Consider the following 21,659-nt stretch of genomic DNA (forward strand, 5'->3'; position numbering starts at 1 on the left):
GAGATTTTATTTTTTATTTCTTATTTTTCTGTTTTATTTTGACTTGTACTTTTACATTTATATAATTTTGTTTTATTTCACACGTGTCTCTTTTCTTTTTGCCTCTTATTTAGAAATTATTATCACCATTTCTATTTTTTCTCTTTGTTTTTATATTATATTGTGATGTGTGAGCTCCTGTGTCCGAGTAATTTCCCTTGTGGATTAATAAAATTTTGTCGAAGTCGATGTCTAAGTCGTGTGTGTGTGTTTGTGTGTGTATTTGTGTGTGTGTGTGTGTGTGTCAGGACTGACCGGTCGTCTTGAGACTCAGATTCTCTCGTATTTCCTCGTGGTCACAGGGGTGAGTGAAGTCAAAGATACTGTGACCTGTGAGCTCCACCTACAGGCACAAAACAGAAAACAGACCAAAGAGAAACAAGTTAAAGACGACGTATTTGACTGTGAGGTGTTAACATAACCAGACTGACACCACCTCCTGCCTCCGCTCAGTTTCATTTCTCTGCAGTGACTAGTTCAGGAATCAGAATACACAAGACGATTTACAACAGGCATGTCCAAACTGCGGCCCGTGGGCCAAATGCGGCCCTCCAACAAGTTTTTCTTGGCCCTCAGGCTTCCAGGTGATTTGGCCCAAATTACCTTGCATCAATTGAAAATGAACTTTTTAAGTTTTTTTGAAAATATACTTTGATAAAGCAAATATTGAAGATTTAATGTGTGGTTTTGGGGATTTTAGAGTGAATAAAGACTGACGGCTCATAACAAAGTGTTAAACATGCACATATTGAAATTTTTCACTGTACTGAGCACCATCTGCGGCCCTCGATCGGCCCTCTGCTTCGTCTGTGTTTAGAAATGTGGCCCTTGATGAAAAAAGTTTGGACACCCCTGATTTACAAGAACCCTAGAAATTGTGGACCGCACATCGGCCAATCAGTGAAGAGCTGAACCAACCTGAGTTGCGACAGAAGACGACACAGGCCAGACATGTACAAACTATGGCCCGCGGACCAAATTTTCTTGCCCCTCAGGCTTCCAGGTGAACTGACTGAAATGACCTTGCCTCAATTAAAAGTTTACTTTTTACTGCAAGTTTTATGAAAGTCTGCCTACCTAATATTATAAATATTATAAATATTTAATATTTAGTGTGTGGTTTTCAGGATCTTAAGGACTGATGGCTCATTGTAACGTGTTAAAAGTGCAAATATTTCAGTTCTTCACAGTATTGAGCACCAGTCTACGGCCCTCGATCAGCCCTCTGCTTCGTCTCTGCTTGGATGTGAATTGATTGAATTTTTTTCTCTTATCGCCGAGCTTTACTGTAGACTGATTCATGAGCCGGTTTCAATTCGTGGAAACCGTCTGACCTCGCAGTGTAAGAATTTGTTCGCTCAACGGTAGACGGGTACTGGTATAATCGAGTTTCAGCTGACGTCATTGTTATTAAAAGCGTGCGTTGCATGCTTAGAAATATTTTGGTCGGAGGCAAGAAACACGGTAGCGTCAAACACAGTGCGTAACCTCGCGTATTTATCCCAGATAATGGTAAATTCCTGCTGCATTATCGGACGCACAAATAGAAGCATGGAAGAAGGAAAATGTCTTTTTCGTATTCTGAGTGAAAAGAACCACTAACGGTGAATTAAACGACTTTCAGACATTCGCAGAGCAAACGTAGAAGATCCTAACAAACCGTGGACTCCAACAAGTTCAACAACACATCCAGACTCTTGGAGGTTTTCATCTTTTCTGCTGTGAATGGCCCAGGAGTTTCCACCAAGTCATTGTGGATGTCGCCCAAGTGAATATTTGTCCAGGTAGTTGGCGATTCTGACCAGAAATTTGGTTTGTTCCACCTTTTGTCGGGGTTGAAAAGGGTGATTTGTCGTCCGTCGATGCTTTATGACCAATTTCTGGTCAAATGGTCTTGGGTCCTCTGCTGTTAGAGTGGATAAATAACCAGGATCAATACCCTTTACGTGCTTTCTCGCTCCGTCCGTCATGTTGAATTAGTGTTTCTTGCCGCCGACCAAATTAATTCCCAGCATGCAACGCACGCTTTTGTCAACAATGAAACTCGCCTATATTAAGCTTTTCCCAAACCCCTTAGGAAGAAGGACAATAACGTCTTTCCTCTTGATAAAATTCACCAAACATTCTCTTTGTTTTGGCTTTAAATCCTCGATCTCTGGAATCGTTGACAACACTGAATATCTGTCTCTTCGCTGATTGGCTGGTGCCCGAACTCGCACTTCCGGGGTTTTTGCGAACCATCTAGTGCAGGGGTGTCAAACCCATTTTGGTCCGGGGGCCGTATCCAACCTACTTTGATCCCAAAGGGGCCAGAAAAAAAAATAAAAAAAGGCATATAAACCCCAAAAATAGCAATAAGTTCAAATATTTGTGCAGAGAAACACAAATCTATTACAGAAATCTTTTTAAACTGATGAACTCTTTCTTTTACAAAATATTATGAACAATCTGAAACTTTAAGAAAAATGCAATTTCAACACAATGTTTTAACATTAAATTGTATGTAAAAAGGAATAAGTCTTTTTTTTTTTGAAAATCCTGCACTCGGCTCCACTTTTCTCATGTTGGACATTTTTCTGATGAGGGTGTCACGGTCAACAGTCAAAACGATCGTCCTTTAAGAGCGTTTGGAAAGAGACAAGTCTTCATTTGTGCTGCTCTGGTGGGAGGGGCCACGTACAGAGACGCTGGAGACGCTGCTGTGATAAACACCACAGAAAATACAATATTTTAAAAGAAAATATAATTAAAATATTTTAGTAGAAAATCAGCAGAGGGCCACATTAAAGGTCTTGGAGGGCTGGATCCGGCCCCCGGGCCGTATGTTTGACACCTGTGATCTAGTGTATTCTGATTCCTGACCTAGATGCTCGAGAGAAACGAGCCCTACTGACCGTCCACCAGAAAAGTTCCCCAATGCACCTTTAAAGTGTGGGAAGAGTGTCTCTGACAAACAAACACGGCGTCTTACTGAGATGAGCTGGGTCGTTTGTATGTGTTTGTATTGGATGTTTTGGTACAGTGCTTTTCATGCGGTTTAATTCTGTGTCAACACGGCGCGAGCACGCACAGAGCTGCTTTGTGACACATGAATTCTAAGCAGCCTTACAAAAACAGACGACTGCGCAGCCCATTAACCAGTGGAGATCCTCTGTGGTTATTAGCATGTGATTTTCTCTGGGGCCAGAAGACACAGAAGCTCGGAGGACTTACATGACCCGCGGAAATGGAACGGGGGAGGGCAATACTGAAAAACAAACTTAATGTATTACTTTATACTTTCCCAAAGACGATATCCATCAAACTTTAATCCAGGCTTGTCGTTCCAGAGTTAAAGATTGGACGTACTGCGGTTGTGTCTGCGATCGTCGTTCTAATCTTTGACACCCATGGATCATTCTGTTGTAATTTAGACATTTTAAATCTCAATATTGATCTGTAACGACGTCATAAAAGAAACAAGGATGGATAACTATTGATAACGGCACATGAGACGCATTTTTTTAATTTTTTATTTAGACCAAAATTATGACGCTGCCCTTTCCTACGAGTATCACCCATTAAGAACATCAAACTAAATTGACAAAAATAAGCGATTAAAACGGGGTGGACAATTATTTTTTCCATGGGGCCACAAGAGAAACAGAAAATACTGTGGGAGCTAAAATGTTTAACTCAATTCTGCATAATTGTAATTGTATTTCTTTATAAAAAAGCAGTAAATCTCATTGTTTTGACGGGCTGCTCAGACTGAGAAGTGAGGAAGCCCATTTCTGCCAGTAAATAAAAAATAAAAGCCCCACAGAAAGTCATAATTATGAATTTTAAATTTACAAGTTTAAAAGTCATAATTACAAGTTTAAAAGTCATAATTATGAGTTTAAAAGTCATAATTGTGAGTTTTAAAGTCATAATTACATGTTTAAAAATCATAATTGTGAGTCTTAAGGTCATAATTACAAATTTAAAGTCATAATTTAGAATTTTAAAGTCATAATTACAAGTTTAAAAGTCATAATTATGAGTTTTAAAGTTATGAGTTTAAATTTCCCCCTAATGAAGTGCTATACATCTTTTTTTCCTCTACAACCTTCTTATTTCACAATCTGCTAGTCTAATCTAGAAAAAAAAAGGAAAGAAAATTCACACTCTTTCATACAAAACACACACCAAACATGTATAAACAACTTTTTGGACATAAAGAATTTAGGGTCCTAGCTACAAAAGTGCAAAATATCAAGTGTCTAAGTAAACTAAAAAATATCCTTATTGCCTATTTATTGCTCAAAAAAAAGTGCAATGTCCCCATGACTTTTCTGGTGCCAGTCATGGAAACAGCTCCACATCACTTCCTGCATTTTTGAATTTCCAGATACATTTGTATTTGTACATTTTGAGTGAAATAAACTTTTCAAATAAAAATAACATGGGATGTGCAATTACGATTTGCGTTTGGCAGAAAACAAAGTTCCTATTGGACACTTGTTTTCCTTACGTCATAACACAACGTGTGACGAAGGATAATGCTGGAAATCTGCTCGGAAAGGAGAAAAAAGTTTCTGTCTTTTATAGTTGGAAAGTTATACACGGTTATAAAACATATTCCCGCGCATCGTAAACGATACCGTCGGTCTGGGAGGGTTAAGAACAAAAAGTTTTATTCCACTGGCAGATCATTTAATACTTATCAAGTGAAATTTACTCAGATCATAAATAAATAAAACTTCCTCCATTCCAGTCATTTTAACTTGGCTGGATTTATTTATTTTTTTGCAGTGGAGGGAGGTACTTATTGTAATTTCATAATCATAAAGTCAGTCAGTCAGTCCAGGCGTGTACCTGCGTGAGGCCCATGAACTTGTTGATGTTCTCGGACAGGAAGATCATGTCTCCGTCTGACGTTACCACGGTGATGAAGCCCTCCAGAGACTTGAGGTACAGACCGTCCATCTGCCCGTCCTCCGAGCTGCCGGGGTCTGAGTGGACACAGTAAACACCGGTTACATATGAATAACTCGCTCTTTCCATACGCTCAAACACACTCCACACGTAAACTTCCACCCCGTCCTCCCTCACACACTTTTCATCAGCCACAAAGGTGTCAGCAGTAATCTACAGAAGAAAAAACTTAGATATTTTACATTGGGCTGTCAAATTATCTCTTTAATTGCAATTAATTAATGAGTCGTGTTTAGCGTGTTATATTTTTGAATCCCGTTAAACTTATTTTTAATCTCTAATTTTACCGTTTCTGTACGCGAGTTGCGTTATTATAAAATCTGCTTTTATGTGTCACAGATCCACAGATTTTGGTTGGAGTTTTATATTTTTTTTCTGTGGAATGACTATACAGTTTGGTGAAAATAATGGCATATTGGCTGATGTCAAAAGTTGGGGGAATGGTTGACTGCCAATGAGGTAAAGATGAAAATATTGGAAAAAAGTGAAAATATTGCTAATTTTTTTTGCATTAAATTGAGCCAAAATCGAGTAAAAATGTGTTTTAAGAATTATTTTTTCACTGAATCTTGTCACCACATGTGTTCTTTGCATCTGAAATGCAAAAAACCCAAAACAAAACAAAAAACACACACACTTTTACTCAGCAGCTTTGAACCTGGCGTCAGACCTGTGTGATCCTGACTCTCTTTATTGATTTTATTTTTTATTTATTTAGGACTTTTTGAATTTTTATTGAGTTGTTTAATAATTTTTTATGCTTCATTCTATTTACAAGTTGTATGGAGGAGTTTTTTTAGTTTCAAATTGTCAATGAAAGTTCAAAATAGCTTTATAGACGCAGCAGCCAAAAAAAATCATGAGAATCCCTGAGCTGTGGACGTGTTGGAAGAGTTAAACATGAACAAACTCCCTTCGTTTCTGGTGCAGAATCTCTCAGTCGTCCAGGTAGAATCTACGGCAAAGTGGAAACTAATTTGTCAACTGGACAAATGTTTATTTAGGTTGGAAACATTTCGCAGCTCATCCAAACGGCTTCAGAAGTGAAGAAGCAACGAAACGTTTCCAACCTAAATAAACATTTGTCCAGTTGACAAGTTGAATTTCTCCTTTGCTGCGTTTCTAGTGGAACTGACTCACCGACACGCTGGGATTATGTGGTTTTTATTACTATTATTAGGTTTTTATTTGGTCATTTTGCAGAACTACAAAACAAAACATAAACTAAAACTCCATGGATCATGACCGAAAGGGTTTAAACTGAAGTCAAAAGTTCTTTTAACCTCAAACCCTGTTAAACAATGACAGAATTCCAAGAAAGAAAAGCAGAAAAAACAGCAACTTTGTGTTTAAAATTTCACTCATGACTTATTGTAAATATAAGAAACTAAAAATAAATTAAAATAAAGTAAATTTTATGCATAATTCATTCAGTCCAGAGCTTTATACTCTTTTTTTAAAGGCTCCTACAATGTTAGACTTTTTAAAAATCACTCAGATTGTTTCATAAACTTAACTCCTCGAACACAAATACAAACACTTTTTCATTTTTAGGTTTTAGTTTTCGTTTATGGTCGAACAAACCAACAATAACGACAAAGAAGGAACAAAATTCATCGACCACGATCGGACCAAAACAAAAGGCGATGTAAAAGAAAAGCAGGTGTTCAGTCAATAGTCGTAGTTTAGACCCTGTTTTAGACCTGGTTCAGACCCTGGTTCAGACCCTGGTTCAGACCTGTTTTTAGACCTGGTTTAGTCTTGGTTAAATCCTGGTTTTGTTCTGGTTTAGTTCTGTTTCAGATCTGTTTTAGACCTGTTTTTAGACCTGGTTTGGTCCTGCTTTAGACCCGGTTTTAGACCCAGTATTAGGCCCGGTTTTAAACCTGTTTCAGACCTGTTTTAAATCTGGTTTAGACCTGTTTTAGACTCTGTTTTAGACCTGGTTTAGACCTGTTTTAGATCCTGTTTTAGACCTGGTTTAGACCTGTTTTAGACCTGGTTTAGACCTGTTTAGACCTGTTTAGACCCTGTTTTAGACCTGTTTTAGACCCTGTTTTAGACCTGTTTTAGACCCTGGTTTAGACCTGCTTTAGACCCTGGTTTAGACCTGGTTTAGACCATGTTTTAGACCTGGTTTAGACCCTGTTTTAGACCTGGTTTAGAACTGTTTTAGAACTGTTTTTAGACCCAGTTTTAAACCCATTTCAGACCTGTTTTAGACCTGGTTTGGTCCTGTTTTAGACCCTGTTTTAGATCTGGTTTAGGCATGTTTTAGACCTGGTTTAGTTCTGGTTTAGAGATGCGTATGGGAGCACTGGTACCAAACGACCCATGGCCCAGTATCGGTCTCTGGCTCCGGTGTTGGGGGACCAGTGGTTCAGACCTCTGCACACATGTCCTGAAATGTCCCTGTGTGTGTCAGATGCCCTCCCTGAGCCTCCGTGGCGTCTTATTCTCAAACATGTTCTGGAAAAGTCTGGGATTCCGGCGTCCGTTCGGCCTCTGAGTTTAATCTCCTTGGGGTTTTTAAAATATCCACTGTGAACTGAAACATGATGTCCAAAAATAATCCTAAAAGCCAATTTCAATATGTGATTTGTTAATTCAGCAGGAAGAAGTAGCTCTGGTTTGTTTTGGCCTCGATCCAGAAGACCTCGAGAAACAGGCCTGAGAGGAAAACACAGATCTGAGAATGGTCCAAAAAAGAAGAAGAAGAAGAAGAAGTCGTCGTCATCTGTGGAGTTAGAGTCACTTTTATTTCTGCAGAATCTTCTGGTCAGACGTGTGGTGACGATATGGGGCGGTATTTTCTAACCAAAACAATCTGTAAACCGGAACCGACCTCCTGAGACTCAAACCTGAACCTCGTCTGTTTATATAAATGGAAATAGTAACCCGCTAACCCACTCGCCGCCGCGTTCCAAACAGGAAGTGAGCAAGAGTGCGCTCCAAGCTCTCCGGACATTCTTAAAATGTTCGTATTAACCCGCTCGACATGATCCTGGTGTTTTTATTTAGCTTTTTTGTCTTCAAATAAATCCCTATTCCATGGAACTCTGCTCCAAATCCGTCACTATAACTGCAAGCCTCGATGAGCTTCATTTGACTGGAACCGAACGCTGTGGGCGACGTCACACTCTCTTATTCCACTTCTTTGTCTGAACTAACTTTATTTATATTTCACATTTTACCAACACAAAGTTTCCAAAGTGCAGCACAGGGTCGGCACGATAAAAATTAACACATTAAATAAATAAAATAATCATAATTTAAATAAATAAATAAATAAATAAGCAAGACAATAAACATAAAAAATTTAAAAAAATAAATAAATAAAAATAAAATAAAATTAGCAAATAGAAAAACAGCAAAAAAAATTAAAAATCATTAACCAACAAAAAAATTATTTAAAAAAATTATGAATAAAAATAATTTAATTCTGAATAAAAATTAATTTCGCTTTAAAAAACAAACTAAAAATAAACATGTAAACACTTAATTCCTGATGAAAATAATTATTAAAAATTAAACTTAATTCCAAAGTAAATGAGTGGTTTATTCTGATTTTAAAGCTGAATTCATTTATTCCTCGTTCATGTAAACTTTATTATACTTAGAACTAATTTATCCGCAACTATCAAGGGAAGAAAGACAAACGCTTAAAGGAAACAACGACGATGACACATTAGTGACACACTGAACAAAAATAACATTATGGTCCTAGAGATGTTTCGCATTCGAACTGCCTTTACTAATATCGACATCATGAAATACATTTTTAATTTTAACTGTAGAATCAGTCTGAGTGAGCAAGTTCCTTCTCTTTTATTCATGACCATAACATTAGTTTTGTTCATTAGTTCACTAATGCGTCGTCATTTTCCTTTAAAGGGACAGTTGGGAATTTTGGACATAGGACCTCATTTCCTCGTGAGTCAGAGTGTTGGAGACGAGTGGAGACACTTTTTGTAAATGTCTGTGTCGATAGAATAATGTTTGAAATAAAACTAAGCTTGTATCACATGAATCATCAACTGTTGAGGGACTATTTTCTCATATATCAGTCCGCCGCTGCCGAGTTTTCTATCAGGAAGTACAACTCACTGCTACTGTTCAGACAGAAATCCTTCAAATACAAGGTTGGTTTTATTTCAAACATTATTCTACGGACACAGACATTCACATGGACAGTCTGATGTAATAATAGATTTGTTTCAGGTGTTTTGTGGAGCGGGTAAATCTGTTTTTAGCGGAAGGCTAACTATGGCCATTGACATGCACTAGCCTAGCACCAGCGACCTCTGCAAATACAAGGACTGGATGGAATATTTAAAAAAGTATCTCCACACGTCTCCAACACTCTGGCTCACAAGGAAATTAGACACTATGTCCAAAATCAAGGACTGTCCCTTTAACAGAAAAATGCCCCTGTCTGATCTGAACGTCAAAATGCCAAAATGTGGTTTTTAAAATCCACACACCTTCACTGGAATCATCTGGACAATTTCAGTCCTGGAATTACAAACCTCGACTGAAACTGAAGGTAAAAGGAGCTGTTCACGAGCGTCGGTTTTGTGTATCATCAAACCTTTAAGACGTATTTTCCATAGATTGTGTTTTCCATTTTCTTGTTGTTTTAATATTTTACGACTGTTTGTACGTTCAGAGTTTTTTTGTGTTTTTGTGCTCAGAGTTTTTGTGCGTTCAGAGTTTTGCAGATTTGGGGGGTGATTGTGTTGGAGTGTGTGAACAAAGCGGAGCAGGAGCCACAGGGTGGAGGGGAAGTGTGAGGGCCCCGTGTGCTTCCCCCTGATAAGAGCTCCCAAGACTCCCGGAGAGAGCCCGAAGTCAGGGGCCAGAACCAGAACCAGGGGCCAGAACCAGAACCAAGGGCCAGAACCAGAACCAAGGGCCAGAACCAGAGTCAGGGGCCAGAACCAGCGGCAGAGTCAGGGGCCAAACCAGAGGCAAGAATCAGTGGGCAGAGTCAAGGGTTAAAGACAGGAACCAGAGTCAGGCGCCAAAACCAGAGTCGGGGGCAGAGTCAGGGGCCACAGTCAGGGTTAAAACCAGGGGCCACAATCAGGGGCCAAAACCAGGGGCCGGAGTCAGGGACCAAAAACAGGGGCCAGAGTCAGGGTTTAAAATCAGGGGTCAAGGTCAGGGGATAAAACGAGGGGCCAGAGTCAGGGGCCAAATCCAGAGAGCAGAGTTAGGGGTTAAAACCAGGGGCCAAAGTCAGGGGCCAAAACCAAGAGGCCAAAACCAAGGGCCAAAACCAGGGGCCAGAGTCTGATGCCAGAATCAGAGTCAGGGGTTAAAGACAGGGGCCAGAGTCAGGGGCCAAAACCAGAGTCCAAAACCAGGGGTTAAAATCAGGGGCCAGAGTCACGGACTAAATCCAGGGGCCAAAGTCAGGTGCCAGAACCAGAGACAGGGGTTAAAGACAGGGGCCACAGTCAGGGGTTAAAACCAGGGGCCAAAATCAGGGGCCAGAGTCAGGGGCCAAAAAAACCAGGGCCAAAGTCAGGGGTCAGAAATCAGGGGCCAAAACCAGGGGCGAAAGTCAGGGGTTAAAACCAGGGGCCAAAGTCAGGAGTTAAAATCAGGGGCCAGAGTCAGGGCCAAAATCAGGGGCCAGAGCCAAAGTCAGGGGCCAAAACCAAAGTCAGTGGCCAAAGTCAGGGGTCAAAATCAGGGGACAAAACCAGAAAAAAGCCAGGGGCCAGAGTTAAGGGCCAGAGTCAGGGGCCAAAGTCAGGGGCAAAAATCAGGGGCCAAAACCAGGGGACAGAGTCAGGGGTTAAAGTCAGGGTTAAAACCAGGGGCCAGAGACAGTAGCCAAAACCAGGGGCCAGAGTCAGTGGCTAAAACCTGACTCGGGGCCACAGTCATGGACTAAAACCAGGGGCCAGAACCAGCAAGGAGAGTCAGGGGCGAAAGTCAGGGGCTAAAACCAGACTCAGGGGCCAGAGTCAGGGGCCAAAACCAGGGGCCAGAGTCAGGGAGCAGAGTCAGGGGCAGTGTCAGGGGCCACAGTCAGGGGCCAAAACCAGGAGTCACACAGAGAACAGAACAGTGTCTGCAGAGTGTCTGGGAGTGAAGTTGAAGTTGTTTTGTTTTTTCTTCGTGGATTTTCTCTGGGTCGAGTCTTAAAGCTGCGACCGCGTCTCAGATGAAAGAAACAGTCGACATTGAACTGTTTTTCTTTTCAGATAAAACTGAATTATAAATTACAAAGACGTGAAATTAAAAGAAAATACACTCTCTGTTGTTGGCTCCATTCGTCTGCATTTTCACATCGTTATAATGAAAAATATCATCTCGTATCTCAGTAAAAAAAACACACAAAAAACACAACCTGCAGTGAGCAAATTTATATTTCTGCACTGCAAAAAAAACATACAGACGCTTAAATCTAAAAGAAAATGACTTAAATGTAGTGAAACGATCTGTCCATGCAGCAAGATTAACTTTATTTATCTTAAAATAAACAACCTCCAGACGAGAATTAAACAGTTTCAGAACTAGAAAGTAAAAAATTAATCTGAAAACGAGATGAATAACCTGATTTAAGTTTTTAAATCTTGGCCTGATCAGAGAAATTTGCAGAACCACATGGTGTAACACTTATATAACAGATAATACTCCCTACAACTGTACAACAACTCACATTTATGTAACAGATAATACTCCCTACAACTGTGCAACAACTCACACTTATGTAACAGATAATACTCCCTACAACTGTGCAACAACTCACCTTATGTAACAGATAATACTCCCTACAACTGTACACAACTCACTTATGAACAGATAATACTCCCTACAACTGTACAACTCATCCTTATGTAACAGATAATACTCCCTACAACTGTACAACAACATTTATGTAACAGATAATACTCCCTACAACTGTACAACTCATCCTTATGTAACAGATAATACTCCCTACAACTGTACAACAACTCACCTTTAAGTAACAGATAATACTCCCTACAACTGTACAGCAACTCGCCCTTATGGAACAGATAATACTCCCTACAACTGTACAACTCATCCTTATGTAACAGATAATACTCCCTACAACTGTACAACAACTCACCTTACTGTATGTAACAGATAATACTCCCTACAACTCTGTATTCCTGTGGCCTCTTGTATAAAGCTGAAATTGTATATTTTATTACTTATTTTTCTATTTTATTTTGTTTTATTTGACTCGTGTCTTTTGCTCTTTTTTGCCGCTTATTTAGAATTTATTATTAACATTTATATTTTTTACTCTTTGTTTTTAGATTATATTGTGATGTGTCCAAATCATTTCCCTTGTGGATGAGTAAAGTTTGTCGGAGTGTAAGTTCCAGGTGTGTTCCTCTCGTCTTTTCGCTCTGACATGGGACTGAGGCACGTCGAGTTTGAGCTGAGGATTTATTACAAAAGCCCGACGTGTTTGGACTACGGGGAGTCGTCTTCAGGGCAAATACGAGAGCTGAACAAGCCCCGACACAGGATCTACTATCTGTTCATCTCTCCATCCATCCATTCATCCATCAATCCACCAATCCATCTTTCTGTCTGTCTGTCATTTGTGTAGTACATGTGTAAACTGCACTTGCACCTGACCTGTGGGACCTGTGGGACCTGTGGGACCTGTGGGTGCTGTTTTAAGGCTCTGATCAGAGGCGGTGCTACCATTAGGCAAAAGTAGGTGACTACCTAGGGCCCCCAAACCTGGAGGGGCCCCCGATTGGCGAGTTTCATTGTTGACAAATGCTGGGAATTATTTTGGTCGGCGGCAAGAAACACTAATTCAACATGACGGACGGAGCGAGAAAGCACGTAAAGGGTATTGATCCCGGTTATTTATCCACTCTAACGGCAGAGGACCCAAGACCATTTGACCAGAAATTGGTCATAAACATCGATGGACGACAAATCACCCTTTTCAACTCCGACAAAAGGTGGAACAAACCAAATTTCTGGTCAGAATCGCCAACTACCTGGACAAATATTCACTTGGGCGACATCCACAATGACTTGGTGGAAACTCCTGGGCCATTCACAGCAGAAAAGATGAAAACCTCCAAGAGTCTGGATGTGTTGTTGAACTTGTTGGAGTCCACGGTTTGTTAGGATCTTCTACGTTTGCTCTGCGGATGTTTGAAAGTCGTTTAATTCACCGTTAGTGGTTCTTTTCACTCAGAATACGAAAAAGACATTTTCCTTCTTCCGTGCTTCTATTTGTGCGTCCGATAATGCAGCAGGAATTTACCATTATCGAGGAGAAATACACGAGGTTACGCACTGTGTTTGACGCTACCGTGTTTCTTGCCTCCGACCAAAATATTTCCCAGCAGCAACGCGGGCTTTTAATAACAATGACGTCAGCTGAAACTCGATTATTAATTTCCCTCAGTGCCCCTAATGGCCGAGGCCTCAGGACAATTTGATTTACTCTAAGTATGACATAAAATAAGAGTAGTTTTACATATAAACTAGAGATGGGCATGATTAGTCAATTAATCGATAATTGATCATTAAGAATTTCATCGATTACGTTGATTTTAATCGACAAACCGAATGTAGGTGTCTGTGCGTAGCGTAGCAAACAGGTGTGTACATGTGTCTCTGCATCAGAAGGAGCGAGACACAAACAGTGGGTCAGTCTGTAACGAACCGAAGCACAAATGTGGATTTAACGATGATTTGTACAAGAAAAGTGTGAGTCCATGTGCACAGTGGATAAAGCAGCACATATGTTTCTGTGTCCAGTGGGAAAAAGTTTTTCCAGGTGAGAGTCGCTCAATGTGGATGACGAGGCCCCGCCCCCCTCCCCCCGTACGCTGTCCTGGTTTTGACAAACACAAATCTGGTCACACTGACCTGTATTCACCTGAGTCATGTCTTTTAATCCAACACAAGTTGAACCACATCAGCGACACAAGAGCTGGAGTTTTATCTTCACTTAGTTTATGTAAATTAGTGATGTGGTTTTAAGTTTTGTTTCTGTGAGATTTGAACAAAACTGAATTAAACACATTATAATGTCAAACAGCTGATGTGGATCTAGAGTCGTTATGTTTATATGTCGTAAAGTTGAATTTATTTATGCAGATTAGTGCAGATAGTAATAATAATGATGATCATTTTAATATAAAAACGTTAATGATAGCGGTGTGCAAAAATATCGTAATATCGATATATCGTATCATTTAATGTGATGATCCAGTATCGATATTGTGGGATACTGTATCGATATATCAGCAAGAGTATTTTTACGTGTGTTTTACTAAATTATTTTGTTACAGCTACAGTTTTGTTGCTTGTGGAGTGAAAGGAAACTCATTTATTCAACACATTTGACATTTTCATTGTTTTGATGATTAAAATGTTTGTGTTTCATATGAACTTTGCACAAGAAGAAGTGGTTTAACAAACACTTTTTGTATCGCAGACATGATTTAGACTTTACTTTTTATTGAACTGTATCAAATCGATTTGAAATATATCATATCAAATCGAAAGTGCACTGTATCGAGATATGTATCGTATCAGCAACTTCTTAATGATACCCAGCCCTAGTTAATGATTAATCGATAATCGATTGTTAATTCTCCCGATGATCGATTAAGAAAATGTAATCGAATGCCCATCCCTAGTATAAACAATAATCATAAGAAAAATAACCCTAATCATATATAATGGATGTAAACAAAAGGTTCATCTCTGGTTATGCAGCAGGGGACAGAACTAACAAGACAAGTTTCCAATCCACCATAATTCAAATAAATAAAGATGTGAATGTCTCAAGAACAATGGGGTCAAACAGACAATAAATATATTAAAAACAAAAAACAAACAAAAAAAGTGCATTATAGTGAGGGTCCCAATCTCAAGTTTGCTTAGGGCCCCCAAATCGCAAACTCCGCCCCTGACTCTGATCTGTCACTCTAAACCAGACATGTTCAAACTGTGGTCCGTGAGCCAAATGCGGCCCTCAGACCAACTGTTTTTGGCCCTCAGGATTTGCAGGTGAATTGGCCTGTGTTACTTTCTGCAGGATATTTCACTGTAGGTTTTCAAAAATGTATCCTGATAAAACCAACTTGATAAAACCTCGAGGACCTGAGCATAAATAATCTGTTGGCTCATCCTGTCCACATGTTTGAATCATTATTGAATAATTCACTGCACTGACACGGTTTACGGCTCTAGACCTGCTCTCGCCTTCGTCCGCGTTTTGATATTTGGGCGTCGATGAAAAAAGTTTGGACACTCATGGTCTAAACCAGGGGCTCAGCTCCCGGGCCATGAGGTGTTTGGTACCAGGCACTAAACCAGGACTAAACTGGGAATAAACCAGGACTAAACTGGGAATAAACCAGGACTAAACTGGGAATAAACCAGGACTAAACTGGGAGTAAACCAGGACTAAACTGGGAGTAAACCAGGACTAAACCAGGACTAAACTGGGACTAAACCAGGACTTAAACCAGGACTAAACTGGGAATAAACAGGACTAAACTGGGAATAAACCTGGGACAAAACCAGGACTAAACTGGGACTAAACCAGGATAAACCAGGACTAAACTGGGAATAAACCAGGATAAACCAGGACTAAACTGGGAATAAACCAGGACTAAACTGGGAATAAACCAGGACTAAACTGGGAATAAACCAGGACTAAACTGGGAGTAAACCAGGACTAAACCAGGACTAAACTGGGAACTAAACAGGACTAAACTGGGAATAAACCAGGACTAAACTGGGAATAAACCAGGACTAAACTGGGAAAAACTGGGAATAAACCAGGACTAAACTGGGAGTAAACCAGGACTAAACCAGGACTAAACTGGGAATAAACCAGGACTAAACTGGGAATAAACCAGGACTAAACTGGGAGTAAACCAGGACTAAACCAGGACTAAACTGGGACTAAACCAGGACTAAACTGGGACTAAACCGGGACTAAACCAGGACTAAACTGGAGTAAACAACCAGGACAAAACCAGGACTAAACTAAACCAGGACTAAACCAGGACTAAACCAGGACTAAACTGGGGAATAAACCAGGACTAAACTGGGAATAAACCAGGACTAAACTAGGACTAAACCAGGACTAAAACCAGGACTAAACCAGGACTAAACTGGGTAAACTGGGACTAAACCAGGACTAAACTGGGACTAAACCAGGACTAAACTGGGACTAAACCAGGACTAAACTGGGACTAAACCAGGACTAAACCGGGACTAAAGCAGGACTAAACTGTGAATAAACCGGGACTAAACCAGGACTAAACCAGGACTAAAACAAGGTCTAAACCAGGACTAAACCAGGACTAAAACCAGGGCCCCTAAATTTGGCCCCGGGGCCTGAGTTTGACACGTCTGCACTAAACAAAACTCAAATCACTTTTCTGAGTTGAAAGTGAAACCCGCCTCTGGGTCTTTGAGCAGAGAGTTTGTCCATCACGAGCTCATGTGTCAGACCCTCGGGAGAGTCCGGACTTTCTCATGGACCCGCGGGGACCTGTGGAGCCCGGGTCCTGGTTCAGAAATGAGGCCCAGTCCTGGTCCAGAGCTGAGTCCTGGTCCAGAGCTGAGTCCTGGTCCAGAGCTGAGTCCTGGTCCAGAGCTCAAGTCCTGGTCCAGAGCTCAAGTCCTGGTCCAGAGCCGGGTCCTGGTCCAGAGCTGAGTCCAAGTCCTGGTCCAGAGTCCGGGTCCTGGTCCAGAGCTCTGGTCCAGGTCCGGGTCCTGGTCCAGAGCCGGGTCCTGGTCCAGAGCTCAGTCCAGGTCCTGGTCCAGAGCCGGGTCCTGGTCCAGAGCCGGGTCCTGGTCCAGAGCCGGGTCCTGGTCCAGAGCCGGGTCCTGGTCCAGAGCCGGGTCCTGGTCCAGAGCCAGGTCCTGGTCCAGAGCTCAGTCCAGGTCCTGGTCCAAAGCCGTGTCCTGGTCCAGAGCTGGGTCCTGGTCCAGAGCCGGGTCCTGGTCCAGAGCCAGGTCCTGGTCCTGGTCTAGAGCTCAGTCCAGGTCCTGGTCTAGAGCTCAGTCCAGGTCCTGGTCTAGAGCTCAGTCCAGGTCCTGGTCCTGGTCTAGAGCCGGGTCCTGGTCCTGGTCCAGAGCTCAGTCCAGGTCCTGGTCCAGAGCCGGGTCCTGGTCCTGGTCCAGAGTCGGGTCCTGGTCCAGAGCTCAGTCCAGGTCCTGGTCTAGAGCCGGGTCCTGGTCCTGGTCCAGAGCTGAGTCCAGGTCCTGGTCCAGAGCTCAGTCCAGGTCCTGGTCAGAGCCGGGTCCTGGTCCTGGTCCAGAGCTCAGTCCAGGTCCTGGTCCAGAGCCGGGTCCAGGTCCTGGTCCAGAGCCGAGTCCTGGTCCAGAGCTCAGTCCTGGTCCTGGTCCAGAGCCGGGTCCTGGTCCTGGTCCAGAGCGAGCAGCACCTTTGGCCCACATACTTGAGTGTGATTAGTCGACATGTGGACGGGGCTGTGCTTCGCTCTGTTGTTCTAAACTTACATAATCGGCCTGTTTCAGAAGAATGGAGCCCAGGACTTTGAAAACCCGTTTGTTTTTCAGACTTGGACTAGAAAACTTCTGGAACATTATCTAACACTTCACACTGTTATTACCACGGCGATAAAGAGCACGGTTTCAACCTCCACGAGTGTACTCGAGTAAAAACAAAGACTGTACTCGAGTAAACAAAGACTGTACTCGAGTAAAAACAAAGACTGTACTCGAGTAAACAAAGACTGTACTCGAGTAAACAAAGACTGTACTCAAGTAAACATAGACTGTACTCGAGTAAACACAGACTGTACTCGAGTAAAAACAAAGACTGTACTCGAGTAAACAAAGACTGTACTCGAGTAAATACCAGTACTTCAAAATAACAACGCTGCAGGACAAAGTAGAAGTCGTCTACGTCATTTAAAACAAAACAAAACTGAGGTATTTGAAGTGATTAAGAGTAAAAGTCTGGACTTAACAGGTCTAAACCAGGACTGAGGTCTTCTAGGTCTAAACAGGTCTAAACCAGGTCTAAACCAGGTCTAAACCAGGACTAAACCAGGAGGTCTAAAACCAGGTCTAAACCAGGTCTAAAACCAAAACCAGGTAGGACTAAAACCAGGACTACACCAACCAGGTCTAAACCAGGTCTAAACCAGGTCTAAAACCAGGTCTAAACCAGGTCTAAAACAAGGACTAAACCAGATCTAAATCCAGGACTAAAACAAGGACTAAACCAGGACTAAACCAGGTCTAAACCAGGTCTAAACCAGGTCTAAAACCAGGTCTAATCCAGGTCTAAAACCAGGTCTAACCAGGTTCTAAACCAGGTCTAAACCAGGTCTAAAACCAGGTCTAAAACCAGGTCTAAAACCAGGTCTAAAACCAGGTCTAAAACCAGGTCTAAACCAGGTCTAAACCAGGTCTAAAACAAGGACTAAACCAGATCTAAATCCAGGACTAAAACAAGGACTAAACCAGGACTAAACCAGGTCTAAACCAGGTCTAAACCAGGTCTAAAACCAGGTCTAATCCAGGTCTAAAACCAGGTCTAATCCAGGTCTAAAACCAGGTCTAAACCAGGTCTAAACCAGGTCTAAAACCAGGTCTAATCCAGGTCTAAAACCAGGTCTAAACCAGGTCTAAACCAGGTCTAAAACAAGGACTAAACCAGATCTAAATCCAGGACTAAAACAAGGACTAAACCAGGACTAAACCAGGTCTAAACCAGGTCTAAACCAGGTCTAAAACCAGGTCTAAACCAGGTCTAAACCAGGTCTAAACCAGATCTAAAACCAGGTCTAAACCAAGTCTAAAACCAGGACTAAAACAAGGACTAAACCAGATCTAAATCCAGTACTAAAACAAGGACTAAAACAAGTCTAAACCAGGTCTAAACCCAGGACTAAAACAAGGACTAAACCAGATCTAAACCCAGGACTAAACCAGGACTAAACCAGGACTAAACCAGGTCTAAACCAGGTCTAAACCAGGTCTAAACCAGATCTAAATCCAGGTCTAAAACCAGGACTAAAACCATGACTAAAACAGGTATAAACAGGATTTCACCAGGACTAATACTTTATACATCAAAAAACTGCTCTAAAGTTCAGATTTGTAATAAGTTTTGTGTTGAAGTTGATTTTTTTGTGAGAGAAATGCTGAATAAATGCATCGTTTGAATAATTGTGATTTCAATATTGACCAAAATAATTGTAATAATGATTTTTTTTCGAGTTTTTATGATCACATTTTTCACAATTTACAGTTTTGTTGTCTTCATTTTATCATTTAGAAACAATTTTGTGGATTTGGAGAAACACAAAAGTTCAAATCATTTCACATTGTCACGTAAAGTTTTTGAAGAGGAAACACAACTGAAGTAAAAGTAAAATCTATTTGTGCAGTAATAGTTTGAGTCTTCATGCTGTAATGAGCTTCTCGTGCACAGACAAACAGATGAACCTCCTCGGGTGACGTGAGTTTGAGTTTGTGGTTTGAGCTTCTGGGCAGCGAGAGGAAACCACGCTGACGAGCGAGCGACTGATGTGAGCTCCTGTGACCTCGAACCCTCACACGGACAGTTCCTCTCGAGGGGAAAGACAACAGAAAGACAAAAAGACTAAAAGACTAAAAGACGACGTCACGAGAACTCGTTAAAGAGACAGTCCGGAAATATTTCAGTCCTGTTGTTTTCTCACGTGTCGCCACTAGATGTCGTCTGTGTTACTGCTGAGTGATGTGTGCAGGTTTAGACTGACAGAAGAAGAGCAGAGAGAACAGGTGAGGCAGAACAACGGACAGGGGACAGGTGAGAAGGGGGAGGGGACAGGTGAGAAGGGGGAGGGGACAGGTGAGAAGGGGGAGGTGACAGGTGAGAAGGGGGAGGGGACAGGTGAGAAGGGGGAGGTGACAGGTGAGAAGGGGGAGGTGACAGGTGAGAGGGAGGGACGGTGAGAAGGGGAGGGGACAGGTGAGAAGGGGGAGGGGACAGGTGAAGTGATGAGGGGGGTTTGGGGGCTCACTCCTGATTGGCTCTTTGTTTGCTCTGATCCTCATGGTCAGAATTCCAATTATCTTTAATATCTATAATAAATCTATAATAAAATCTAAATGTAAAATAAAAGGTGGATAAGCCCCGCCCCCTCTGCTCCAGGTTCTGCAGCTCCTGGAGTTTGGACCCAGAAAGATTCTCCAACAGAGCACAAAGCATTTTGGGAATTCAACCTGGACGTCCAACTTTCACAAAGTCTGATTTTGTAGGATTCTTTTCTATTTTCACAACATAAACTTTTTAAATGTTTAAATTCTCACACCGGCCGTGTTGGTCACGTTACTTTAAATAAGTATTAAGTTGTAGTTACTAGTTACGTCTCCCAAAAAGTACTGGAGTTAGTAACTGAGTTACCCCACTATAAAAGTAACTAGTTACTAGGGAAAGTAACTATTGTGTTATTTATTTATTTATTTTTTTTAAGTGGGCACTCACACCAGGTCGTTAGAACCGGGTCATGGTTCTATGTTCTGCACTCACACCTGCAGAACCGAACCAACACCGATGACGTCATCACACGCTGCTTCTTTTGTGCAGAGTGAAAGAAAAATGAACAATAAAGAGCTCTGGGCGTCTTCAGAGGCGACAAAGAAATGGAATAATTATTATTATTTTTTTTTTTAATTAATTAATTAAAAAGCACCTAAAAGTGATCTTTGTAAGACTTCTCCTCGTCAGGCTCGAGCTTCGCTCTAGCAGCTCTCACTCTGATTGGTCCAAACGCTCCACACTGAGCACGTTACAGACGTCGCACAGGGGGAGGAGCTCGACCGGGTCAAGAAAGGAAATGTGGAAGAGAAAATAATTTTAGGTTCCATGAGCCGATGACACAGACCCTTGAAAAAAAACACAACGCATCTTGGGTTCAGCTTCAGATTTGTCTCTGTTTCTGTGTACGTCTCAGCCTCACACCGTCTGTCCGCCCACCAACCAGAGGGCGACCAGGAAGGATCCCAGACAAATCCTGTTTCTCGAGGATAATGGAGAAGAAGAAAAAGGCAAAACACTGACGTTTAAATCACCGTAAATTCACCCGAGGAAAAGCAAAAGTGTTTAAAATTAGAAGCAAAAAACCAAACAGATTGTGGTTTAAATGTTTACGACTCGTCTGGGGCCGTTATCGTCGTTTATCGCGCTGGATCTGCCCCAGCTCCCTGAATGTTCTGCTCTTCACACAAACATGATTCTATCTCTGTTCCAGGAAAAAGCAGCGAGGTTCTGAAAGTCCAAAAACCAAAACAAAAAATACCTGAAAAAAATAAAAAATTATAAATAAAGTAAGTAAATAAAAAACTCTGAATCCAAAACAAAAAAACAAAAACAAACTTTGAATACCCCCCCCCCCCAAAAAAAACCAACAAAAAAACTTCTAAAAAAAAAACAAAACAAAAAATCTGAATAAAAAAAACAACTCTCAATAAAAAAAAAAAAAACAACCTCTGAATCCAAAAAAAAGCCCAAAAAAACTCAACAACAACAACAAAAAACTCAGAACGTCTGATCCGTCCCCTGACTCGGAGGAACAGTCGGGTCATGCAGGTCGACCCGAGCGCCGCACGGGTGTCGTGTGTGTGTGTGTGTGAGTGTGCACGTGAGCGGGGGG

At 41.5% G+C, this 21,659-nt stretch overlaps 1 protein-coding gene across 1 annotated transcript in view; it reads right to left on the reverse strand.

Annotated features, from left to right (window-relative positions):
* Window positions 1-21,659, reverse strand: part of epas1b (endothelial PAS domain protein 1b) — a 147,308-nt gene that overhangs the window by 41,206 nt on the left and 84,443 nt on the right. The window contains exons 3-4 of the mRNA XM_055163017.1: window positions 4,879-5,015; window positions 295-382 (exon numbers count right to left, since the gene is read on the reverse strand). Coding sequence (XP_055018992.1) covers window positions 295-382; window positions 4,879-5,015 — 225 coding nt within the window. The remainder of the gene's footprint in view (window positions 1-294; window positions 383-4,878; window positions 5,016-21,659) is intronic.

Source organism: Boleophthalmus pectinirostris, unplaced genomic scaffold (genome assembly GCF_026225935.1).
Source record: "Boleophthalmus pectinirostris isolate CB_2022bp ecotype Guang Dong unplaced genomic scaffold, ASM2622593v1 HiC_scaffold_5, whole genome shotgun sequence".
Taxonomy (NCBI): Eukaryota; Metazoa; Chordata; class Actinopteri; order Gobiiformes; family Gobiidae; genus Boleophthalmus; species Boleophthalmus pectinirostris.